The 24425-nt window shown below is 39.9% G+C and overlaps 2 protein-coding genes across 6 annotated transcripts in view; one reads left to right on the top strand and one right to left on the bottom strand.

Moving 5' to 3' along the window:
- Positions 1-3685, bottom strand: part of pou6f2 (POU class 6 homeobox 2) — an 82124-nt gene extending 78439 nt beyond the window's left edge. For 4 of the 5 annotated variants that reach the window (XR_005071517.1, XM_037079377.1, XM_037079379.1 and 1 more), the window contains exons 1-2: positions 3561-3685; positions 2339-2447 (exon numbers count right to left, since the gene is read on the bottom strand). Coding sequence is in view for 4 of the 5 variants with exons in the window: in XM_037079377.1 (XP_036935272.1) it covers positions 2339-2447; positions 3561-3642 (191 nt within the window). In the remaining variant the exon portion in view is untranslated. Of the gene's footprint in view, positions 1-2338; positions 2448-3137; positions 3251-3560 lie in introns of all 5 variants that reach the window. The other variant, XM_037079378.1, reaches the window with a different exon arrangement.
- vps41 (VPS41 subunit of HOPS complex) lies at positions 3672-23787 on the top strand. The gene is made up of 28 exons (XM_037079375.1): positions 3672-3869; positions 4194-4232; positions 9334-9441; positions 10910-10987; positions 12829-12903; positions 13881-13943; positions 14509-14574; positions 16889-17008; positions 17088-17234; positions 17319-17385; positions 18032-18129; positions 18721-18850; positions 18991-19106; positions 19184-19302; positions 19462-19543; positions 19648-19740; positions 19829-19956; positions 20488-20632; positions 20928-20969; positions 21056-21106; positions 21203-21340; positions 21421-21475; positions 21562-21702; positions 21820-21956; positions 22932-23031; positions 23134-23178; positions 23263-23342; positions 23469-23787. The coding sequence occupies exons 1-28, from the start codon at positions 3849-3851 to the stop codon at positions 23547-23549; spliced, it is 2565 nt and encodes an 854-aa protein (XP_036935270.1). The 5' UTR covers positions 3672-3848; the 3' UTR covers positions 23550-23787.
- The last annotated feature ends 638 nt before the right edge of the window (positions 23788-24425 follow it).

Consider the following 24425-nt stretch of genomic DNA (forward strand, 5'->3'; position numbering starts at 1 on the left):
TGTATTTTCTGTTTTTTAATATTTTTCTAATTCTGTCTCACCACCAGGTGAAATTAGCATGAGGTTTGCAGCTTGTAAATGCAAGAAGTTTTGTGCAAGAAGTGCACACATCCAAACAAGTTAAACAAAAAGGTGCTGGACTGAAGAAAAACTCCAAAACACACAGAGTCTGAAAGCTATGTAATGCTTAAATGCTTAAAAATATTATTATGTAGAGTGACATTTATGTGTACACATAATTTCCTTACTTCTCCAGTGAAACACACTACATGATGTAAAACTGCACACATAGGTTATGAATTTTGTGATCTCAATGATGCACTGGTCACATGTCCATTTTCCTGCTTTGTCCAAATGAATGATTGAAATATGTCTGAGGACACTTGTAACCCTGGACTAAATAAGGATAAAAAAAGAATTAGGTTTAAATTCTAAACAAAATACACCACACCATGTATCATACTTTTTTTCAGGCTTCACAGGTTCTATTAAACATTAATATATTCTATTGTCATCAAATCATGTGTGTGCTTTGTCAGGTTACAAGACTTTCAAGACAAGTGTATTTACGTACAATACAATACATAAAATCATTTATTATGTGCCATCAATCTACGGCAGCTTACTTTAAAGCTCATTATCATTACTCTATTTGGTCTATCGGCTAAAAAGCAAATAAATTAATATAGTCATTAGCTGTTTTGTTTTTCTGTTGGAAGTTAATGAGTTAGTTTTCCTTGTAATGCAATTGTAATGACTTAAGCAATACCGGAACACAAATACTGCTAAAATGAATATTCAGTGTCAGCCATAAGACATTTGTTTTCATAGCTGCAGCAAATCAAAATAAATGTGCCAACTTTTCAGTGTCTCTTTCATTACATTTTCCAGGAACTGATTTGGATTCAAACAAAATATAAGAAGAAGACTTCAAATTCAAATATGTTATTGAGGAATGTTTTACTAAAAAGAAATTGTGAGCATGTCAGACTATCAAATCTCCATAAAAATCTTTGCGTTCTCAAAGTTGTTGTGTTGATTTGTCAACCTTTAAAAGAACTCAACACTAAGATTAAAGTGCAGCTTTATCTCAACTTAATATATAACATAACATATATTACGTTTTTGCATTCATATCAATAATAACCAATAGTTCTGGAGCACCAGTCTTGAATTACTGTTCTGTTTCCCTGCTGTATTGGGCAAATATCCCAAGACCTCTGTGTCTAATGTGGTATGGTAGATGATGATTTGTCTCCCCCTTAGGGTTATTAACCAAACTGTTCCCCTCTCTTGTGGTGGATGGATTTTTGTGTAGTTCAGTGTCAATTACACCAAAGCACCTTTATGCATGCAGATGTCTACAAGTGCTATTAATAATTTCTATGGTAAAATATGCAAAAAAAAACCCAAATTATAATTGGGTCTGTGTAATAACTACTTAATCCACTTCCTGTGTATCCACTCTTTTGGAATAGCAGGGCAGTTGTAAACGTAGTCAGGATTCAAGGTGATTTTTTTTTTCCAGACTCATTAATATGATCAGCAGTTATCCCTCTCTACTCCACTAAAGCTAAAATGCTCCCCAGTGGATGGTCGGCGGGTCAGTGAAGGCTGAGGGCTATCAAAGCAGTGTATTAAAAGGAGCTCTTTGAAGCTTGTAAACCACGGTGCCCAGCAGGTCCACAACAGATAGACGCCTCTGATTGGTCAGGTGTGTGTGTGTTTTTTGCTAGATCGATCCATGGAGCTGACATTCTGGAGCATCAAAGCTTTCAGCACACTAATCTGACTCCTCCTATGAGGGCAAGGGTTGTTTTTATTATTTTCTCTTTTTTTACCCCCCCATGAAATGCTTAGAGGGGCTCATGCATGATATGAGAGCAGGCGAGCCACATGTTTTAATGGTTTGAAAGGGAACGAAAACATATTGAAATCAAGCTTGGACACTGTATTTATCAACTGATAAATAATGCAAAACTATAGAGAGAGCAGCAGAGAATCACAGGTCCATCCATTGGGCATAGCGTTGGCAGCAGAGGAGTGACACCACAGAGATTCACACACCGCTGCTCCTCAAAGTCAGTTTCCCCTCACGCTGTCTCCAGAGACCTGCGCCACATACACACTCATGAAAGGTGTGAAAATCTGATTTCCCCAAAAGGATCGGTAATTCTCTGTGAGGGTGGAAGCCTCAATCAATAAATCATTGCTAAGTAGATTGTAAAGAAAAAAAAAATTATTCCCCCTTGGTATCAGTGCATTAGGATTCTCCGGAGGATGGATGAGGCGAGATGGGGGTGTGAGACAATCTCAATAAAGAAGAGGCAAATCATACCTTTGGCATTCATCTGGACTCTGGCAAGCAGCCGTCAGCAAGATGAAGAAGGTCCAGGAGACTTGACTCATATCTGAGGGACTCATTTGGAAACCTAATCCATGAATGTCTGGAAATATACAAAACCAATAAGATAATTGACATCTTTGTATATTCATAGTTTGGGGTTGTTGATCAATGGATGAACAGGCTATAAGTTTAGGAAAAAAGTCAAACAACCATCCACTGGTCAATAATAACTAAGTAAATTAAATCAAGAACTTAGAAGGAAACGTTCTTTTTATTCAACCAGATTAATCTGACCTTTCTATTTTGTATGATAATATACTAATTTGAAGGGACAGTTATGCATAATATGTGCCTGTATATTTGATATATCATGCTAAAAATAATTGCTGTATTGCAGTTTCTACTCAATATTGGAAGAAGTCAAGTCCTATGCTTGGGTAGAAATGGCAACATAATGTAAAAATACTAAACAACAAGTAAAAATCCTGAATTCAATCTCCAAACTTTTGGGTATGAAAGCCAGGAACATTTTCAGAAAAGAAGTGGATGTTTTCTTTTATCTATAAAATCAAATAATTACATAACCATGATGCCTTACTTTAGTATTTTAGTCTTATAGCTTGCTGGGGCGTCGCTGTTTGGAACTGCTTTATACACTGCTAACAATGCATTTTCTTTAATACACTTGTTACGTGTTTTATATGGGTGTTAATAATCTGGAAAGCATTAGTGAGTTAAAAGCACATTATGTCTCACTGAAATGTAGAATAAAAGTCCTACAAAATCTCACCTGAGCTTTATTCATTTACCACTGAAGGATCTTCTTCCATCACACCGGCCATCAACTTGAGGAAACTTTAGAGGACCAGCTAACTGTCCAGCATTAATTTATTGGATTGGCACCTGTTCAAATTGCCAAAGTTGGTGTAATAAAAACTCTGTGAGTATATGATTTGTGGTTTAGAGAATATCCTACCAGTTCTTGGCGCAGTTTAAGACTTTATAAGTTTAACACCTTGGGCTTTTCTCCAAAGTTAGCTCGATGGTTAAACCTTTCCAGAAACTTGCTAATGTTAGTTAATGTCTAAAATATCAACAACAAAGTGAACAAAAAAAAAACAAGGTTAAAACCGAACAAAAAGTAGTTTAAAAGACGTAAGAGCTTTTCACAAACATGAATACATAAAATGTGAAAAGTATATTTAACTCTCACCTGTTCTTTGTCTTGAATTAGTGTCACTTCTCCTCATTTCGACGGTTGACGTCGTCTCTGCCGCGAAGACTCCAGTACCCATGGTGCATCACGGCTTTGTGTCAGTCATGTGATTTACTCCTGACAGCAAGCAGGCTTCGACAACAAACATCACTTTGTTATCTTGTGGATATTTCCAAAGATTGAGCACACCTAGTTGCGGTGTTGTGGACCTTTAAAATGTATTTTCTAAACGCGTAGTGCGATATTAAAACTAACGGTTGCTCTGTTCGGATACAGCTAATAACAATGGCGGAAGTGGAGGAGCAGGTAAGCAATGCATGCTAACGTTAGCTTGCTAATGTTGATGTTTTATACGTGTGTGCATCAAAAATGAATAGATCTGTGGTCGGTGACACGTCCAGCTGTTATTCGATTTGATTTAGGTTCTTAATTAACAGTTCACGTCGCGTGGAAAACGTGAATTTTCATGTGACAGTAGTAGTATAACATTGATTTGATGTCATCGTTGCCTTTTGTAATTAAAACATTAAGAATCTGTGTGAGTTGAATTAAATTTCAGTCCACCGAAGATTTAAATGTGGAAGATGTATGTTCTGCTAATGCCTATCCATTAAAAATGTCTTAATTCAGGGAAGAAAACCAAGTGAGGAATTCACAGATGAGTCTGAGGTAAGAAACCCATAAACACAACTGTGTGCTTCTCTCTCTGCCTCCTGCACTAAGGGAAAAAGTGGGAGGAAGTTTATAAAATAACAAAAGAGTCAGGGAGAAAAATTACACCTGAAACTGTCATGCGGTTGCACCAGTATGGCGATTTTAAAAATGCATCGACATATTGTCGATGACAGGTGTGTGAATACTTCTGTCAAGCATGGGTGATTTTTTTTTTAGCTCAAATCAAGCTTGCTGCCTACTGAAAGGACTCTAATACATAGCTAACCTTTATCAACCCAGCTTGATCCCAGAAGGATCTTTGTCAGGTTTGAGAGGTGTCAAACACTCATGAATTACAGATAGCTCTCCAGATCCATCAATATCATGACTGACTTTGGGCATGTTACAGTAGACCTGTGCTTTTGAGAATCACAAGTAGGCTAAATAAAATATAGGTTTACACATCACCCTGGCAGGAAGGAAGGAATTTGTCTTTATAGGAAGCTGAGAGCAGAATGAAATATTGGGCAAAGGCTGCAGCGGACGCTTGCACCTCTCAGAAGAGAACAGTTAAGACTGCGCGAAAGAAAAAGGGGAAAATTCTAGGCTTGTAAATAGAAGGGTTTCCTACATCCTGTTTTCTGTCTGGGGAAAGTGTTTTTAGTAGTATAGGACCCAAACACTCACAGGGAAACAAGCAATAGGGACTGTGAGATTGTGTCTCCTTCAAGTGGCTGCAAGCAGCTGATTATTTACTTAGAATGCTGCAGTATAATGTGGCCTGCCTGGTGTCTGGGGCCGTTGTTCCTTGGTTGATGGCAGCCTCACTGGATAAAGCCAGTGTGTGCTCTACACTCTGCTACTCACAGAAGAAATGAACGGGAACACAATTTGTCTTGAAAGTCAGAGGCATGCTCTTCACCACCTTGGCCAGACTGGTCTGATAATGACATAATACAGTAATAAGACTGGTTGTGAGTGTTTTTGCTCAGTCTTGCTTTGATTGTTTTCATCTGAAGGGAAAAAGGTTTTGTTTCGGAACAGTGGCTCAACCCTTTGGTAAAGATGACACATGACAATACTACAGTAACAGAGTTATTGCACGTCTTCTCATTCACTTAAACACCAAAGCTGAATAATCAGATTTACTTGACGAACTCATGACAATCCAATTCTGTTATTCACTAGATTGACATTATTCAGTTTTCAGTTTTCAGTTCAGTTTTCTAAAGGGGAATTGTTGTCTGAGATTATGTCCAATAACGGTCAGCACTGTTGCTGTATATCCCTCAAGAGTAGATCAATTTCTTCCGTTACCATTTAACTCCCTTTTGACCTCTAACTTCATATTTGTTTGGTTTTGTTTTTTCATGGTCTTTTATATACATTTTTTTAACTTCTGTAACCATTTCATTGTTTCTTTTTTTTTTTTTAATCTATTAAATACTTTTTTTTAACACTTTCTTGATGTCTTACTTTTAATGCATTTCTTTTCTAAAGCCCTTTGAATTGCTTTGCATCTGAATCCCCTCCGCATTAACGTGCTGAGTTGTCCTCCGAAAATCATTACCTTTAGCTAACCGGAATAGCATCAGTGTCATTCATGTAATGACATGCCCGTAAGGGGGGCACAGTTTGATGCAGAGTAGCCAAGTAGTAAATTAAACATAGGTTACTGAGATGGAAATTGTTGAAATGGACTGATGAGTAAATTATAAAGTGTTTGTTTAATGTCATGTTTGGGGCCTGCACACATTGTTCTGCCATTGGCCTGCAGACCACACTTTCAGAAACTCTCTCAGAAAGGTGTTTGGGTCAGAAAAAAATTCAGAGGAGATAAAAGAAATGGACAGAGCACCAGAGTCCGGAAAGCAAAGCTCTGCGGTAGCGACTCAACTGGTTTCAAAAAGATGATTGTATGTAAGCTTATGAGAAAATTATCCTACTTCTCACTTGATGTATTACCTCAGTTCATTACTGCATACTGTTCATTTTGGAAATTATGTTCCCAATTAGAGTGCAGTGGACACTGAAGCAGGGTATGTTTCGGGAAAGGCCGTGTTGTGATTGACTAGTCACTACCACGATGTGTCTTCTAGTTCTCAGCCCCACCTTTTTGTCCAAATATGGTCAATTCTGGCTCTCTGAAAACAAAATAGTGATGGACATATTGCCAATCTCAAGGCTTCTTTATAGGCCTGTTTATATATTATTTATCTTTATATAGTCTATGGTATAAGCTTGATGTACATTTTCTATTTGTATCTACTGTAGTCTTTATGGACACAAGGAATGGTTCAGCCTTTCATATATATTAACTACAAAATGACAAATAATATGGCAAAAACAAAAAGGCCAGGTCAGTAGTTTACAAAATAAGTACATGTTACGTTAAGAGATGTTAAGAGATGTTAAGAGATTTGCAAACAAAATTTGCCTTTATCTAATAATTTTGGTGCAAATAATTACAGACGATGGGTGGCAAATCAAAGAAAAAACAACATAGCGTGAAAAAACAGTTTTAAGGAGAGCAGTGTCTAACATGTCTCTAACATGTCTCTAACGTGTCCCAGATCTTTCATAAGCATTTATCCAGGTCGATTTCAGGTCAAAGCATAGGATTCAGACTACTTTCATCGAATCAGGGCAAAATCACCTGCATTAGTCGAGTTTCTCTACACGTTTATTCAGGTTTTTCTGATTATTTGTCACCCATCATTCTGCACGTGTATTTGAGACTGAAAGAAGTAAGGGCTATGAACATGTCCTTCTTTCTCATACCAAATGTTGATTTGTGAGTGTAGTGTTCAGTGAGTATACGAAAGCGAGTGTTATCCTTGTTGTAGACAGAAGGCTTGGTCCAGCCTCTTATATCTTAACTGCCAGCAGACACTGAATATGGCGAAAATGGTTACAACACAAAGACATAGTCAGTAGTTGACAAAACAAAAGGCGACTTAGAAGAGATGGGGAAAGTTTGAAAATGGGTAGTTTCTCTCTGGGGATGAAGTTTGCCTTTGTTGTTTGATACACCTTTGAAACCCGTGACAAATGCCCTCGCATCAGAAATCTCACAACCAGAATACACAGGAAATAGCCTAGATATGGCGTTGTTGAGTGGGAAAGAATTGTTTTTGAAAATAACATTTTTTCCACGCTATTGTCCCCCACCTCCAACCCAGTAGCACATAATGGCAGACAATGTTTTGAGTTGATGCACCCTCTGGGCAGCCACAGACTGTGCAGCATTGGTTATAAACTGAATTATGAGTAATATTCAGGCTGTGACTGGCCGCAAATGTTGGCTCACGCTGGAAAGTGTAACACAGTAGAATACCTTAAGTTTGCTTTATGAAATGACTAAATTCATGTTTGTCACTGGGGATGAACGGTCTCATGAAAAAAATAACTTTATGCTGTATTTCATGCAAGGTAATGGAAATTTGTCTTTGTGCATAAATCTCTTGATACACACAAGCAAGACAAATATGTTTCTTTCAGGTGGCAGAATACATGTAAAATTGTCCATTAGTGTTTTCCTGCAGGGGGTCTTACTCAGTAACACTGTGGCAGTGTGTTGGTTATTTATTACTTTTTGCTGCAGGTTGTTGAAAGAATTCTTCTGAAGACTATGAAGTATGTCCTCTTTATAATCTCATTTTAAAGTGATATTATATATGTATCCTGCCTATATATATATATATATATATATATATATATATATATATATATATATATATATATATATATATATATATATATATATATATATATATATATATATATATATATATATATATATATATATGCATGACCATAGAGCTGAAACAATTAGTTGATGGATAGAAAATTATTCGGCAGCTATTATTATATGATTATTTCATTTGACCATTTCTGTCATTTTTTTTAACCCAGTATGTCACATGGTCGATGGCACTGTTCTCAATTGTAAGGCTTAAATGCTTTTCTTTGTCCTTTATGATAGTAAAGTAAATCTATCTGGGTTTTAAAATCTAGGTCAGGAGTATGAGCTGTTTGTTCATATGGATTCCTAGAGGTTATCATGAGCTCATACCTAATTTCACCTCAGGGATTAATACATTATCTATCCATCTGTCTACCTATGCTTTATTTATCTATCTGAGTTTTATTTTTCTGTTCTTTAAAAATTTGATGCAGACAACAGGATTAATCGGGGAATTCCAGTGTTTTTAAATGTTTTGGCGTGCAAATGATTCATACTCATAAACAAGTTTTGGAATCAGTCCAGTAGATTGTCTCAGCTGGCAGTAGTGACACAGCTGCAGTGTTATCCTTTGGGTCAACTCCAACTATTAAACTTACACCCACTAAAACTCACTCACCGGCACGTGTCTGACAACATCACAGAATCACTTCAGATGGAGAAATACACTTTTTGTTTAATAATAAGATCCTTTTTGTTATCAGGTACAACCTCCAACACAAGTCTCACTCTAAAATATTGCGAGAGGTCGAATTATTTCAGGAAGACGACAGTGGAAACGTGAGTCAGGGTGGGTGAGAGAGAGTTTGGAGTTAACCCAGAGGTACCGCCAGCAAGGATATTTTTCCAAAGTCATGGCTGAATATTTAGCTCACAATCTAGACGAGGCAACAGCAACTCACCTCTGGCAAGATTTCAGAGCGGGACTTCTCCCTGAACGAGACTCGTGCTTCTGGTTACCAAATAGATTGCATTATTTAACTAAAAGGTCTGTCTCAGTAGGAGTCATTTCCACAGTGTTTTTAGACTATTGGAGTAACAACCTCAGTCTGTCAGTGGCGCAAACAAGCACTTATTGGGGGCACAGTCACTCGAAAGGATTGTGTTCCAGCCATTGCAGCTGAGTCGCTGCTGCTAGCTGAGGCGATCTGCTAATCCGATCTCAAAACTTTTGCTAAGTATGAATCATTTGCACAACAAAACATGTCAATGTAGGGCCCGGGTCTAAGAACACTCCCCTACAGTTTACTTTGTGAAGGGTTTTTGTTCGATGGCTCTCAAAGAACATTGTGAGCAGTAGCATCTGTGAGAGGTTGTAATGAATACCTTTAAAGAAAATGTTCTAGTGAGAGCTCTACTTTCTCAAACCAGGAGGAGGACAGCGAGGAGGAGCCCAAGCTAAAGTACGAGAGGCTCTCCAATGGGGTGACAGAAATCCTCCAGAAGGATGCAGCCAGCTGCATGACCGTCCATGACAAGGTAGAGGTCATAATCCACCACCCACAAGGGCATTTCAGTCTCAAGTACAGATTTCACATTTTTATGTACACATGTCCTCTTCAAAGTTGGTTTTCATCCCCTCTGTTCAATCCATAAAGGCGGGCCATTCTTTTCTCACCTTCCCCTGCTTTTCCTCTCAGGGAGGCACATCAAAAGACACCAGACGCCATTGTCCTCTCCTTTTTTTTTTTTTTATTCCCACTCTAACATATTTTTTCGCCCCTCGCCTCTGTTTGTCGAATGTTGATATTTTTAAGGGGGCCACTCTCGCAGAGATGGTTAATCGTTGTGGCACCGGCAGCACACACGCACGCCTGAGCAGACCAAAAAGTCACCACCAGTTATGTCTCCTCACCTGATGTTTTATTAACCACAATTGATTTTCATTTATTTATCTTTACTTTGAGGAGTTGGTCCCCCCCCCTTTATCTTTTATCTTTTTACCTCAAAATAGCAACTGTGCCACAGCGAGAGACATTTCTTTGCTGAAACTATAAATTTGATGTGACTGTCTTTCTTCCTGGGATTTCTGTGCTTGTGTTACCTTCTGCTATCCAGCTACCTGTGTGGTCACACCAGCCCCCACTGCCGCGGCAAACTCCCGCAACCTTAAAGCCAGCGACAGCACATATTGCCTTATGTTGCCTCATATTTTAAGTGTCTGAATCGGAATTTCATTTGAACAATTCCATTCTGATAAATCCCTTTAAAAGTCGCTCCGCCTCACAAGGTTGAACCCTTTATTTATTTATTTTTGGTTATTTTATTTGGGGAGATTGCAGGGGCTCTGTCTGACATGCTCAGCTGTGCCTGTAAATATAAGCATTTCATTATAGACTGCACTGAAGCATGGTGGGCTCGCCGCACATCCACATGCTGGTCTAGAAGGGAGGGGGATTAGGAGGAGGGCATGGAGCAGGGGCTGGGGTGGAAGAACACACACTTAATCTAATGCCAAAAGCCCCCGGTTTCTATAATTTTTTTGTCCCAGTGGACTCACGTACACACACACACACACACACACGCAGGCGCGCGCACGCACACACACACACACACACTGTTGTTGAAGCACAAAACACAGAAACCAGTTGCTGCTCAGGAGAAATAATGGCTCTGAGCTGGGCAGGGAGGTGATTGGGTTGCATGGGGAGCATGGGAAGAAGTCAGATGTACAGTGCATTTATTATGCTTAAGCATTTTAATTTGAGGGGAAAAAATGCCATTTCACACTGTATGCTTTAATAAATAGGGCTTTTCCACCCTCTGCAATTTCACAGTTTTGCCTCCAAGCCCACCCAATCCCCACTCTGCCCATGTCGCTCCAGCTCCACAAAGTATTTTTTTTATCCTCTTCCACAGCCTTCATCAGCACAAGATTTTTTCTAAAATCTTGAATTTGTTTCAGGTGGCCCCCGGTTTAATTTACATTACATTTGTCTGTTTTCAGTTTCTTGCCCTAGGTACTCATTTTGGAAAGGTCTTCCTGCTGGACATCCAAGGAAATGTAACTCAGAAGTTTGAAATTGTGAGTAGATTAAAGTCCTTTCAATTATTATTATGAAACTGTATAGGGTTCCTGTTACTTTGTATTAATTTTAGCTTTGCTATTTAGTCACAGTGTTTTATTTCCAACATACACTTCGGCTCACCGGTGGGAATAATTTCTGAACAATATATTAACACTGATTCAAGTGCAGCTCACCTAAGCTTAGTGACAGTTATCACTTGTTGCTTGAAAGCAACTATGACCGTGTTCCCATGAATAATAGAGACGCCGCTGAATTCTGGCTGATGAATTTGTGACATCTCAAAATGAATAAGTCAGAATTCACTGAAAAGCAGAAAGAGTTCTGAAGGTCCAGTGTGTAAGCTTTAGGAGGATCTATTTGCATGAATAGAACACAACATTCATAATTATGCTTTCAATATCCATCATCCAAATCTAAGAATCATTGTGTTTTCATTACCTCAGAAGGTGTTTATATCTACAGAGGGAGCTGGTCCTCTTATGTGTTATTATGGACCCCACCAGACTTTTTCTTAGACCCGTCCTCCTCCACCTGTCATTAGTTGGCTCCATTGGTTGCATTCTCTACGCATTACTCCAACTGTTTACTCAAACGATAGCTCTTGTTGTTTTTGTTTATCTTGCGGTTACAATATGGCTGTTAGTGAGCTGTAGTTTCCCCAGTAAACACACCGACCTCCTCTGCTGCTCCTCTCAGGGTCTCTCATTCTACAGAGCTGCTCTTCAAGATTGCCACTGGTGTTGTTAGGAAGAGTTGCCCTCTGCCTAACAACACCAGGGACAGGGTGACTACCATGTTGTGTTTACTGGGGCAACTATGGCTCACCATCTGCTGCATTAGCTCCACTGCTGGCCACTTGTTTTACAAACCACCAGTGAGAAAAACACAAGCAAAACCCATTAACCCCAGACAACCACTGACCATACAATTGAGAAATAACATGCTAGCTAGATAATTCTTGTCTCTTTTGTGGTGTAATTATACAATGAATTAATCATTTACGAGATGGACCCGCTGACCTCCCTCCCTTCCACTTGTTTTCCAGTTGGCTATCAGGCCGACGAAAATCTCAGGTTTCCTTTTTTTTTGTGGACGGATAGAAGACAGAGATCAGGGCAGTAGAACTTCACGGCTTTTCTTGTCTTGTCCTGTTGAAAACATAATGAATGTTATTAGCATTTGGCCATACAAAAATGATAAACCAGAGGCTGAGTAGGGAAGGACTTACATCCAGAGGGATCCATAATAACTTTCCTATTACATGGAGTCCGCCATGTTTTTACAGTAGCGCCGAACAGACAAACTGAACACTTGTCCTAAGGATGGCTTTTCGGATTTTTAACAACCACTGTAAGGACGGATGAGACAAGACTGCTAGATGTCACAAAAAGTCTCCAGACTGGACCTTTTTAATATGTGCATCAAATACCCAGGTAAATCTAAATGCAGTGGAGAAAGTATGAATTCATGATAAGCAAAAAACCCTTCCTCCTTCAGTCTACACAGAGGCACAGTCAGCCCTTTAGGGATGGTTTTTGTGTAACATTTTCTATAATTTATGCCATTTTGGTTGATCCTTTTAGTGTCATGAAAGCATCAGCGGTGAATTGACACCCTCTAACCTTCACAGTTTTAATGCCAGTCTCTATGCATCGACGCCTATGCAACCATTACATACTCAAATTATTATATATATATATTTTTTTTTTTTTTTTGCCTTTTCGCTTTTTCTGGCATTTCACTTAGTGGGGTAAAATGTCAGCAAGCAACATTTGGTCGGCCACAAAGATATTGGCCCGTGTCTAAAAAAAGATGCCTCGATATTGTGTCTCTGCAGAGTTCAGTGAAGATCAACCAGATCAGTCTGGATGAAAGTGGAGAGCATGTGGGCATCTGCTCCGAGGATGGGAAGGTGAGATATCTCTGCTCATCAGCACTGGTTACTGACGGCCTGCAGCAAAAAAAAAAAAAAACAGCAATCAGTGTTTTTCATCTTACATAATTCATCCTCTGATTCATATAAAACTCAGCTTATCAACTTTATACTAATGATGTGGAACTTGAACTGTTTGGTTGTGAATTTTTAGAAGGCAGTCCTCCCCCACAGTTGGAGCATTAACCTGAAGTTTTATCGTCCCCGTATCTACACATAAACCCATATTTATTTCATGATGCAGGAATTTATAAAAAGCTTGTACCAGTTTTGAAGAGTAGGGGTAAAGGCTTGCACTCGGATCCGTCGAGCTGTCAGTCAGCCATCATCCGTCTATGGATACCCCTCTCCATGTTCTCCACCTTGCTGTTATCTTGTCTCTTCTCATCATTACCACCATCCTTCATGGATTTCGCAGTCAAGATATGCTCTCTGATATCAACCCTCCCCCCCTGCTTCCAGCACTCTGGTGGCAAAAAAACAAGATCTTGTCGCGCAAAAAGTGGAGCAGACAATTAAAATCAATGCTGCAGCGATTGTTTGCCCTCAACCAATTCAGTTGACTGTTAATCCTTTGAAAATCTAACTTAATCCTTAATCGCTGGTGCGGTTCCAAAAAGGAGATTGCATCAGAGTTTTATATTATTCCCCTACTTTTAAAAAATGGCTTCTTTTTGGGCCTCAGATGAAGAGAAACTGGGTGTCGTGAACTCTAATGGTACATTAGGGTTTGCTGTAGCCAACTGAGGGCTCCTGTTTCTAAACCCTGCAGGGTTCAGAGAATCATCTTGTCCACTAATTGGTGACCCAGCGGAGACGTAGTGAGCCAATCAAAGTCTTTTCTCACCACAATTCCCCCCGCTGGCCTCGGATAGTTGCAGAGGCAGCAATTAAAGGAGAAATTTTGAGTTATTCACCTCTTGCTCGTCGTTCCTGATGTCTGATCTCTGTTCCAGGTTCAGGTGTTTGGCCTCTATACAAGAGAGGGCTTCCACGAAAACTTTGACTGTCCCATCAAAGTAAGTTGATGCCAAATCTTTTGGAGACTTAAAGAGTTTGCCGAACAATGTAAATCCTGTTCGTGTCTGCTCACCTTCAATGGAAAGTCAGGTGAAGTTTGGTAGTCCGTAGAACATTTCAGGTAAAATATCGTTGCAGTATTCTCCCACACAACTGAAGTAGCGGGGGATCTGTTCAAAATGTAAAACTAAAATATTGAATATCTCCCTGCAGCTCACCGGGCATAATACAACAGAAGCCCAAAGATCCCACATTGATCTGAAAAGATATTATTTTACACTATTAACAGAATTGTATTTGAAGGTGTTAAAACGAGTCCCCATCTTCTTCAGTTTTTTAGGAGAATGCTGCATGTTGTTTTGCTGTGAAGCTCCAGAGATGTTTTGTGCACGACCAAACTTCACTTTCCATCAGAATGAAGCTGAGGCGATAGTGACCGAATTTAAACTTATGGGTGAACTGTTCCTTTAGGTGTCTTAGTATGTAGCTGTAGCTGTTGCATCACGAAAAATCTAATTTTGAGTCCCTATATGGTCTAATCTGACCGTCTGATTTGTTTTGCAGGTAGTTGCGGTACACCCTCAGTTCACCAGATCAAACTACAAACAGTTTGTCACCGGGGGCAACAAGGTAGGTTTGAGACATTCTTTTTTTTTGTTTTTTTACTTCTGAAGTCCTTATGCACAGTTTCTATAAATTTCCTGCCACAATAATTCATCCTGATCGTGTCCGGGTGAAACCTAATCCTGCAAATCTGCTCACTTTGGCTGGGCTGAAGGCAACGCACAGGCCTTTGTCTGGTGTGAAAGGCTCTTTACTTTCCTGTCTCTTCGCTGGAGTGCTCTCGGGAGAGCTGCCCATTTTCACAAAGTGCTGTTCGCTCAACAGTGTTTGAAAGGCAATGCTTCACAAGCACGGCAAGTAGATGTCATTATCAAGAGGGTACATATTCTTTGGATTTCCGGGCATACACAGTGATCCCTTTCCTGGGAAGTATGTCACTGCGGAAGGTGAAAAGTTAGACATTAGATTTGTCTTTTTGTGTTTTTGGAAGTCAAACCACCCACCTATTACCACACGCCAATTACTGTACACAACTATAAACTGCCCGGAAGCAGCGTTGTTGCAAAACCATCCATAAATAAAGTATACTGACATTTATACGACGGGGTGAGGAAAAACAACTTTTTTATGAAACCCCATTGTTAGTGTTACTTTGCCATTTTCTTTCAATTGCCGCTGATTCCTCTCAGTTCCAAGTTGTGAAGGCCTCCACAATGTGCCTGTGATGAAAATCAATAAGCCTCAACGGGAGCCACATCCTGTCAAAGGAAATTCAATTTTGTCTCCACAGTTCTTTTGTCATATCATCTCTTTGTTGAGCAAACTGTTTATTAACATAGCCCAACTGCTGAATTAAAGAGCCTATACAACCTTCTCTCGGCATCCTTGGTAATATTATTCACTTTTTTGGGTGCTTTTTTTTGTATCAGTTTGTATAGTAAGGACAGCAACAATGCAGGGAATGTGAATGACAGGCTTTGTCCTCTGCGCCGTGTACAATACAAGGCCTGAACATTAAACTGTGATTTAGAAAAACAGTTCAGTGGCTGCTGAGATGCCACATCGCACTCTGGCTAGAAATCTCACGCTGAAACACTCTCACTGAGCCTCCACACCTCTGTGAGAAGACGGGACAGTGAATATACATTAAAACGTATATTTGAATACTTGAAGGATGATTGATGTTGGGAATTTTCGATTATCACTCATTTATCAGTAACGGTGCATTTCTAGCCAATAAAAGAGCTGAAAATACAAAGCTACGTTGCTTTGATTGACTTAATAAGAGCAGCACTGACAAACTCTGATAGAGTAGGGTGCTGTTGCACAGATCCAAACATGGCGTTGTCGGCAGGGACTTTTTTTTTTTTTTTTTTTTTTTACAGTTTCAGAAGAAAACGACTTGATTGAAATTTACCAGAAATGTTGAGGGAGGAAGGGAAAACTGACTGACTTGCTTACTACAAATCGAATTCTCTCAGCCTCATGTGTGCAAATACTGCAAGTCATCAACCTCTTTTTGAAATACAAAAATGTGAAATTATCAGTCGTCTTATTAGTATTGGCAATGAAAGATGAAAATTGAAATGAAAATTACTTGTTTAAGAGCACCAACAATTATTCAATTGAAAGATGATTGGTTGACAAGCATCTTGGTAACTGATTTATCGTTTTAAGCAAAAGTGTCAAACATTTGTTGGTTCTAGCTTCCAAAATGTGATTTGTTGCTTTTCCTTGTCATTTATGACAAGAGAAATAATGTACAGACTTAACAATCTATAGATTAATTATGAAAAATCAACAAATGAATCTATAATAGAAAAAAATCATTAGTTGCAGCCCTAACTTGTCTCTATACATTGCACCGCCCACAGTGACTACAGTAAATGGTGTGTAGTCATTATGATTACAGTAATAAGGATGAATTAAATCAGGCTTGTGATGCATCAAGTTTTCAAGCCTCTTCATGGATTTCACACCATCTCCTACTTTCAAAATACGTCGACCATGTGAAACTGTAAAATGACTTCTCTCACCACTGAATGTGGAGCTAATGCGACACTTTCTCACTCAGATGGAGTCTAATGAACAATCTGTCTTCATTGTCTTTGATCCTAAATGCTCTGAAGTGGAATTAAAGTCTTCATATGAGGACTAAAATCAAGTTTTACCTCATCATCTGCAGCGTGAAGCAAAAGTTCCGCTCAGTTTCAGTTAGATCCGTAAGGCTGTTTCACCCTTTTGTCAGACGCAGCCCTTTACTGGCTGCTCCTGTGTGATGCGCTGTTCATCTACTGCCCTCTGTTGGCCGGGCTGCTCAGCTGCACTCCTGAGTTGGTGTACATTTCAGATAATTATGTTCCTGTTTTCTTTCCCAAAGCTTCTTCTGTATGAAAGAAACTGGCTGAACCGCTGGAAGACGTCTGTTCTCCATGAAGGCGAGGGCTCAATCACTAACATCCAGTGGAGAGCTAATCTCATCGCCTGGTCCAACAACGTGGTGAGTGATCAGTCTGAGACCCCAGTTAAAATAGTGCAGTATTAAACATGACTGTGCTAAAGTTGTGTTTCTTTCACAGGGAGTCAAAATCTACGATATCGGCACAAAACAGCGGATCACAAACGTGCTGCGTGACAATGTCAGTCTGAGGCCGGACATGTACCCCTGCAGCCTGTGTTGGAAAGACAACACCACTCTGATTGTTGGCTGGGGGACGTCCATCAAGGTTTGCCGCTTCACTATTTAAATTCATCAATCATTACAGACACTATTACAGCTTTTCAGACTCTCTGTTCTTATTTCGTCTCAGATTTGTGTTGTGAAAGAGCGAAATCCCACTGAAATGAGAGATCTGCCCAGCCGCTATGTGGAAATAGGTATAAAACACACTGCACAACCCACAAAAACTGAATGTATATTTCTCTATTTTCAAGTCATAATATGTCATTTCAGACAACAAAGTAGAACATATTATTTCAGAGATACATTGCACTTGTTTTGAGACAGTTTTCACTTATTCGGCAGAATTTTTTGGGTTATTAAATGCTAGAAAAAACACGTATTCTTGTTTTAGTGGCATTATAATAAACTACATAACAATAAAGCATTACAAAAAGTGTTTCATAACATAACAGCATGAGTAAAACCAAGCACTATTAAAACAAAAAAAAAAACAGTTCACAACATAAAGGCAAAAACAAGCATCCACTGTAGTAACATGAAATACAAAATAAAGCAAGAACAGGCTTAGAAAAACCAAAACGGAGTGGGAGCCAGATTTACTGAACTCAGGGTGAGTTATGTGATAAAAGTGAGATGAATCAGGAAGGATCACAGTCACTTTATCTGCACACTGTGATAAATGCACATGAATATTGTGAGAGCGATACAGAAACATTTTACCAACAGTAAATAGGTCGACACAGTCTGGTTGTGTGAAGTCTAAATTGTAGCTGTGACATTGCAGGCAATAAGATACATTTGTAATAACGTTGAGCCTCTGTTGTTCTGTTTCCGTTCCAGTGTCTGCGTTTGAGACCGAGTTCTTCATCAGCGGTCTGGCGCCACTCGCAGATCAGCTGGTCACCCTGTTCTTTGTGAAGGAGAACTCTGATCACATGGTAATAATGACTTTGTTAAGGTGCCCATTAGTAGCATAATAGCTCTCCCAGAGATATTCCAGCACTTCCTCACACCTTATTCTGTATGATTTATATTCTGCAACTATTGGTAATTAACTAAGAGTTTCCCTCAAGAACCTCCTAACTATATCTTGTTGATAATAAGTGAGGAAGCTGAAGCACATGAATTATGGTCTTAATGTGCTTTGCTCGGTATGGGCCTTCAACTAGTGGATTAGGTAGGAACAAGACCTCACTTTAATATGACGAGCATATTTTGCGTAATAAAATACTTGTAGTTTTGTGTTTTGTTACATAAAAATAGACCATATTTATGAATGGTTATTGAGAGACAAATGCATGCAACTTGTATTCAACTTGTAATTTAGGTTAGGAGGTTAGTGAGGGAAATCACTAAATAAATGGTATATTAGTTGAATAAGGCATTAATAAGAGCTTTGTAGTGACTAATAACAAGTCAGTATGCTACTAATATGCACACTAATAGGCAACAAGTTAATGGTTCATTTGTACCCTAACATAACATAAAGCTTTTATTCATCGTGTGTTTGTGTGTTTGTGTGTTTGCAGGACGAGGAGTTTCGTGCGCGGCCCCGTCTCGACATCATCCAGACGCTCCCTGAGAGCTGCGAGGAGATCTCCTCCGACGCGCTGACTGTGCGCAACTTCCAAGACAACGAGTGCAGAGACTACCGGCTCGGTAAGACTATAAAAAAAAAACTGCCCCGGGAGAAATGTCACGCAGCCTTTTACTGAGCTCTGATTTCATTATGCATCGACTTATCAAATGTCAGCTGTAATGCGCCGTACGCAGAGGCATAAATGTATTTTCATTAACAGAGCATTCTGAGGGCGAGTCGCTCTTCTACATCATCAGTCCCAAAGATATCGTCGTGGCCAAGGAGCGAGACCAAGACGACCACATCGATTGGCTGCTTGAGAAGAAGAAATATGAGGTTAGTGTTGAGTTTCATGAGCGCTGTAAAAGGTTACAGTGATGTCGTTTTAACTGTGTGTCCTGGTGCTGTGACAGGAGGCCCTGATGGCTGCAGAGATCAGCTTCAAAAACATCAAGAGACACGATGTACAGAAAATTGGGATGGCTTACATCAATCACTTAGTGGCGAAAGGAGACTACGACAGTGCTGCGAGGTACGTTTGACAAGAACAGATTAATCCATTTGGCAAGTCGGGCAGTGTTCGTGTTTATATACTGTATGCTGCAATCATGTCATGTCAGCTGCTAACAAAGTCATCAAGCGGGATCTTCATGTTTCACCCGAATGATTCAAGTTCTTCCTCTTAATTCAGGAAGTGTCAGAAGGTTCTCGGAAAAAACATGGACCTGTGGGAAAATGAAGTGTACAGGTTCAAGACCATCGGACAGTTGAAGGTAGGTCAGAGGCTCTCGCTCAGGGGTTTTGCTTTTTTTTTTTTTTTTTTTTTCCCCCAGTATCAGTCTCTTATCAGTATTGCTCCACCTCTCTGTAATTTCAGGCCATCAGTCAGTATTTGCCCAGAGGAGACCTGCGCCTCAGACCGGCCATCTATGAGATGATCTTGCATGAGTTTCTCAAAACTGATTACGAGGTACTTTGTCCTTCGCCAGTATCCTTGGCATCCTGTGACAAAATCCGATGTTGGCTAATGGTTTATCCCACTTGTGCTGTCCGTGAAGGGGTTCGCCACACTGATCCGCGAATGGCCCGGAGAGCTTTACAACAACATGGCAATTGTTCAAGCAGTCAGCGACCACCTGAAGAGGGACCCAACCAACACAACTTTGCTCACCACGCTGGCTGAACTGTGAGTGATCTCGACACAGGAATTACCTAAAGGTCCAGTGCGTACGATTTAGGGTATAATCATGTTAAACGTTTAAAAAGAATAGTTGTGTTTTATAACTTTAGAATGAGCTTAGAGGGAGCAGGAACTCTCCCACTCAGTTGGCCATGTTGCGTCAACAACTACTCACCAGACCTTTAACCAACTGTATTAATACTGAGGAAAACAAAAGTTTCTAGGTTTTGATATTACAACTATATGACTACAATTCCTGCGTCATCTTCTAAGCATTTGTGCGGAATATTTTTTTTAACTCCAGCACCCAGACTGTAGTTTTTTAAATCAAGTTCTGTGTATCTGAGCAGCTGTTGAGCAAAACTCTTTATCCTGTTCAAAATGTGTTACTTCTGTCGAGTGGCACACATCAAAAGTGTCGAGCGCCCGACCATAATCAAGCTTAATGCTTGTAATGACTCGAAAGTTACTGCTGACAGAAAAAAAAATGTTCACATAATCAACTTTTATAATGTAACTTGTTGGTGTTTGGTGAAGGTACACGTACGACCAGCGGTACGACAAAGCCTTAGAGATCTACCTGAGACTGAGGCACAAAGATGTTTACCAGCTGATCCACAAACACAACCTGTTCGCCTCCATAGAGGACAAGATCGTTCTCCTCATGGACTTTGACAAAGAGGTAAAAGCCCAGACGTCTTCCTGCCATGTTTACAATTTGTTTTCTTCTGAATCCCAACCTTTGAATCGACATGTTACGGGAAATACAGGTTCCTATGATCCTTTGTGATGTATGACCTTAAAAAAGAGGACAGAGAGAAAAACTTGCGTTGTAGCTCCATAATTTGACCCATTTAAAAAAAGCTAATCCACAGATCTGTGATCAATCAGAATACTGTATGTCTTCAGCAGCAGTGTTACTGTGTCTGAATCTTTCTTCTGTTTGGGTAATATATTCTTTAAATTTGCGTTGACAGAAAGCTGTTGACATGCTCCTGGACAATGAAGACAAGATATCGGTGAGTGTACCTGGCTTCTCTCAGCTTTTCATTAAGACCTCTGATCTGCTGCCTGCTGATGCTGTTTCTCATCTCTGTGCTCGCAGACAGACAGGGTGGTGGAAGAACTAGCAGACAGGCCCGAGCTTCTGCATGTGGTGAGTTGAGATGACTCATAAATTTAATCACATTGACTCTCAAATATTGAGTTCAGAACTGATTTGACTGCTCTCCATCCCCCCCCCCCACCACAGTATCTCCATAAGCTGTTCAAGCGGGACCACCACAAAGGCCAGAAATACCACGAGAGACAGATCGGCCTGTACGCCGAATACGACCGACCAAATCTCCTGCCTTTCCTCAGAGATAGCACGCACTGCCCGCTCGAAAAGGTATGACTCTTACCTGTCATCCTGCTAGTTTCCAGAAGCTTACAGAACATGACTTATGTCGTCTTCTCTTTTTCTCTCAGGCTCTGGAGGTGTGTCAGCAGAGGAACTTTGTAGAAGAGACAGTCTTCCTGCTCAGTAAGTGTTAGTTACGGTCCATTTTCTATTTTTTAAGTGTGTTTGAAATTATAAAGGGGAACTAATCCAGCTAATGTTGTTCACAGGCAGGATGGGGAACTGCAGAAGAGCTCTGCAGATGATCATGGAGGAGCTGGAGGACGTGGACAAGGCCATAGAGTTTGCCAAAGAGCAGGACGATGCAGAGCTGTGGGAGGATCTCATCTCGTACTCTATCGACAAACCACGTATGATGCAGCCTCCTATTCTAATCTTCTTCTGCCTGTGTGATTCAGTCTTCCTTTGTCATTTTCTCACATTCATCATATTCCTTTGTGTCTATCTGCCTGTTATCACCTCCCCAGCATTCATCACTGGCCTCCTTAATAACATTGGTACTCACGTGGATCCCATCCTGCTCATCCATCGCATTAAAGAGGGCATGGAGATCCCAAACCTCAGAGATTCACTTGTAAAGATCCTCCAGGACTACAATCTACAGGTGAGACATGTTCATTGCTGATTGCCTTTTTTGTTTTTTTGCTTGAAATCTTTAGGAAGAAAAATCAGTGTACAGATGAGTGGATAACAGACAAATAACCAGAAGGTCGACATAACTTTAGTGGTTGTTGTCAAGCCAACCCTTTTTTTCAGACAGTCATTTTCTCTGTTTCGCCATATTACAACCACAGAATTCGAGGTATGTAGAGATGGAAAGACTCGCTATCTCTGCGAGAATTCAATCACGTTGTCACTGCAGTCAGATGCCACTCAGACAAGCTGCTGCGCTGAGTCTAATCAGAACGGGCTCATTTGTTGTTAAGATCCTCTCAGAGCCAGCTGAGGACTCGGCTGTTTCACCTAAATGTTGGTCCAGGCTACAGTTCTTCACCATTTACTGGTCACATTTGACGACAACTGATGATGTTACTGGGGGGGAAAAAAAAAAGATAATCGGCTATTTGACTGCTTAATAAAGCAGTACATGTGAGTGCCCTAATATATATTGCAATCGCACTAAACTCAGATCTCACAGCTCAAATAAGAATAAAGATTGTTTTTTTTTTTTAATTTCAAAACCACATTTTAGCATACTGTATACCTGTTGAACAATTAATGTTTTAAGCAGATGGCTGCCATTTTGTGTCACTGCATACCCCATTTTTTACCTCAAAAGTATCTACAGAATCATATATTTGTGCACTGTTTTGCCATAACATGAGAATGATTGTGAACCGGGCTTTATGTTGGAAGGAAGAGGAAAGACGGGAAGCACAGACTAACATGCAAGCGGGCATTCTGGCTACCAAAACAAAGAAAAGAGATGCTCAAATGGCAGCACACACACAGGCAGTGTGATGTCACTCTCTGTTCAGGATGCCCTTACCTTTGCAAGAACATGTTTGCTGCTATACTAATGTCCAAAATACATATATAACCATTAAAATACTCAGATTTTTGTGTTCTTGATCCTAAGATTCTTCTGAGGGAAGGATGTAAGAAGATCCTGGTGGCCGACTCCCTCTCTCTGCTCCAGAAGATGCACCGGACACAGATGAGGGGAGTCAGGGTCGATGGTGGGTGAACTTTAATTTCTTGGCATTCATGAAGCAGAAACAGCAGAGATTAAGTCATTTTGAGCTGTACTCATACTGTACTCATGCTGGTTTCCCTTTCAGAGGAGAACATTTGTGAATCATGTCATGCTACGATATTACCTTCAGGTGGGTTTTCTACATGGTTGTATCAGAGTATTTTAATGTGTCGTTGCATTTGAAAGCTATTCATTCGTCACACCTGTGTTTCAGACATGGCCAAACCCTTCAATGTGGTGGTGTTTCACTGCAGACACATGTTTCACAAGGAGTGTTTGCCATCCTCAGGAACAGTAAGTCACCTCCTTGTAGTCTGTGTCAGTCTTTGGTATTGAGCTGTACGTGAATCACATCTTTCTCCGGGCTTTATTCTGTTTTAACTTGAGATCTCTTTACCTCTCCCCTCTGTCCTGATTCAGATTCCTGGGGTGCAGTTTTGTAACATCTGCAGTGCGAAGAAGCGCGGGCCAGGAAGTGGAATCCTTGAGATGAAGAAGTAACGCGTATTTATGCACTATTGATGCTTTTATCCTCCCATCTGCTTTCCCTTTACTGTCAGTGCAATGATCAATAAATATCACTTCCCCTCAGTGAGCTGTGCAAAAAAATGCAAAGCACTTATATCGGATTGTCTCTGTGTATTTACATCTAACAAATGTAAAGTGCTCTACTCGTTCTGCTTGCCACTAATGCGATTTGGTGATGAAATGTCTGTAAAAATAAAATCACAGAAAAACAGCTTGTGGTTTGTGTCTGATAATTATGCATGTCTTCTCTTGAAGTCAATCAATTAAAAATGTATAAGAAGAATTGATTTAAAAGTCTGCACAGAGCTTGTGGTGGAAAATGACTCAAATATGTGTATGAAATAAAGATTAAAAGACCTCTCAGTTTCGCAAGATCTGCTTTTTGGACACTGGATCTGACTGGATTTTGTTGTTAAAGGGCAACTCCGCTAATTTTACACATTGAAGTTTGTTTACAGGTCTTGGGGAGCATAACTGCATATGTGAAAAAGTAGTCTGAAGCCTTTTGTGACTCCAGAGGAAGCTGCATGTTATTTGATAAACTGATGTCACTTAGTGCCTTGTGGGTAATGTAGGTGCCATGTTGGTTAAAAAAGTGTTATTTCTGGTTCTGTTGATCATTAGAGTCCAGAGTTAGACCGCTGGGCCGCTTTTTAGTACAGTTTGTTGAAACATTAAAACATCTCTCAATGAAGTTCTTCTGATTAGAAATTCTTCCCCCAAAACTACAGAGTGCATCTTTTAAATAATCAACTCAGAGGAGAAAAAGAGATTAATTTCATCTTCAGTGTTTGAGCCTCCTTTCACTTTGCTATCTTTTGTTGAAAAACACATTTGCAACATTAAAGT

This window comes from Acanthopagrus latus, chromosome 19 (assembly GCF_904848185.1).
Source record: "Acanthopagrus latus isolate v.2019 chromosome 19, fAcaLat1.1, whole genome shotgun sequence".
NCBI classification, from domain to species: Eukaryota; Metazoa; Chordata; class Actinopteri; order Spariformes; family Sparidae; genus Acanthopagrus; species Acanthopagrus latus.

What these genes read in the sequence shown, in the direction of transcription:
- vps41 (XM_037079375.1), top strand. Translation starts at nt 3,849, where the DNA reads ATGGCGGAAGTGGAGGAGCAG. An exon ending in TCGCCTGGTCCAACAACGTG is followed by an intron (nt 17,009 to 17,087) that starts GTGAGTGATCAG and finishes TTTCTTTCACAG; the next exon opens with GGAGTCAAAATCTACGATAT. An exon ending in GCTGGGGGACGTCCATCAAG is followed by an intron (nt 17,235 to 17,318) that starts GTTTGCCGCTTC and finishes ATTTCGTCTCAG; the next exon opens with ATTTGTGTTGTGAAAGAGCG.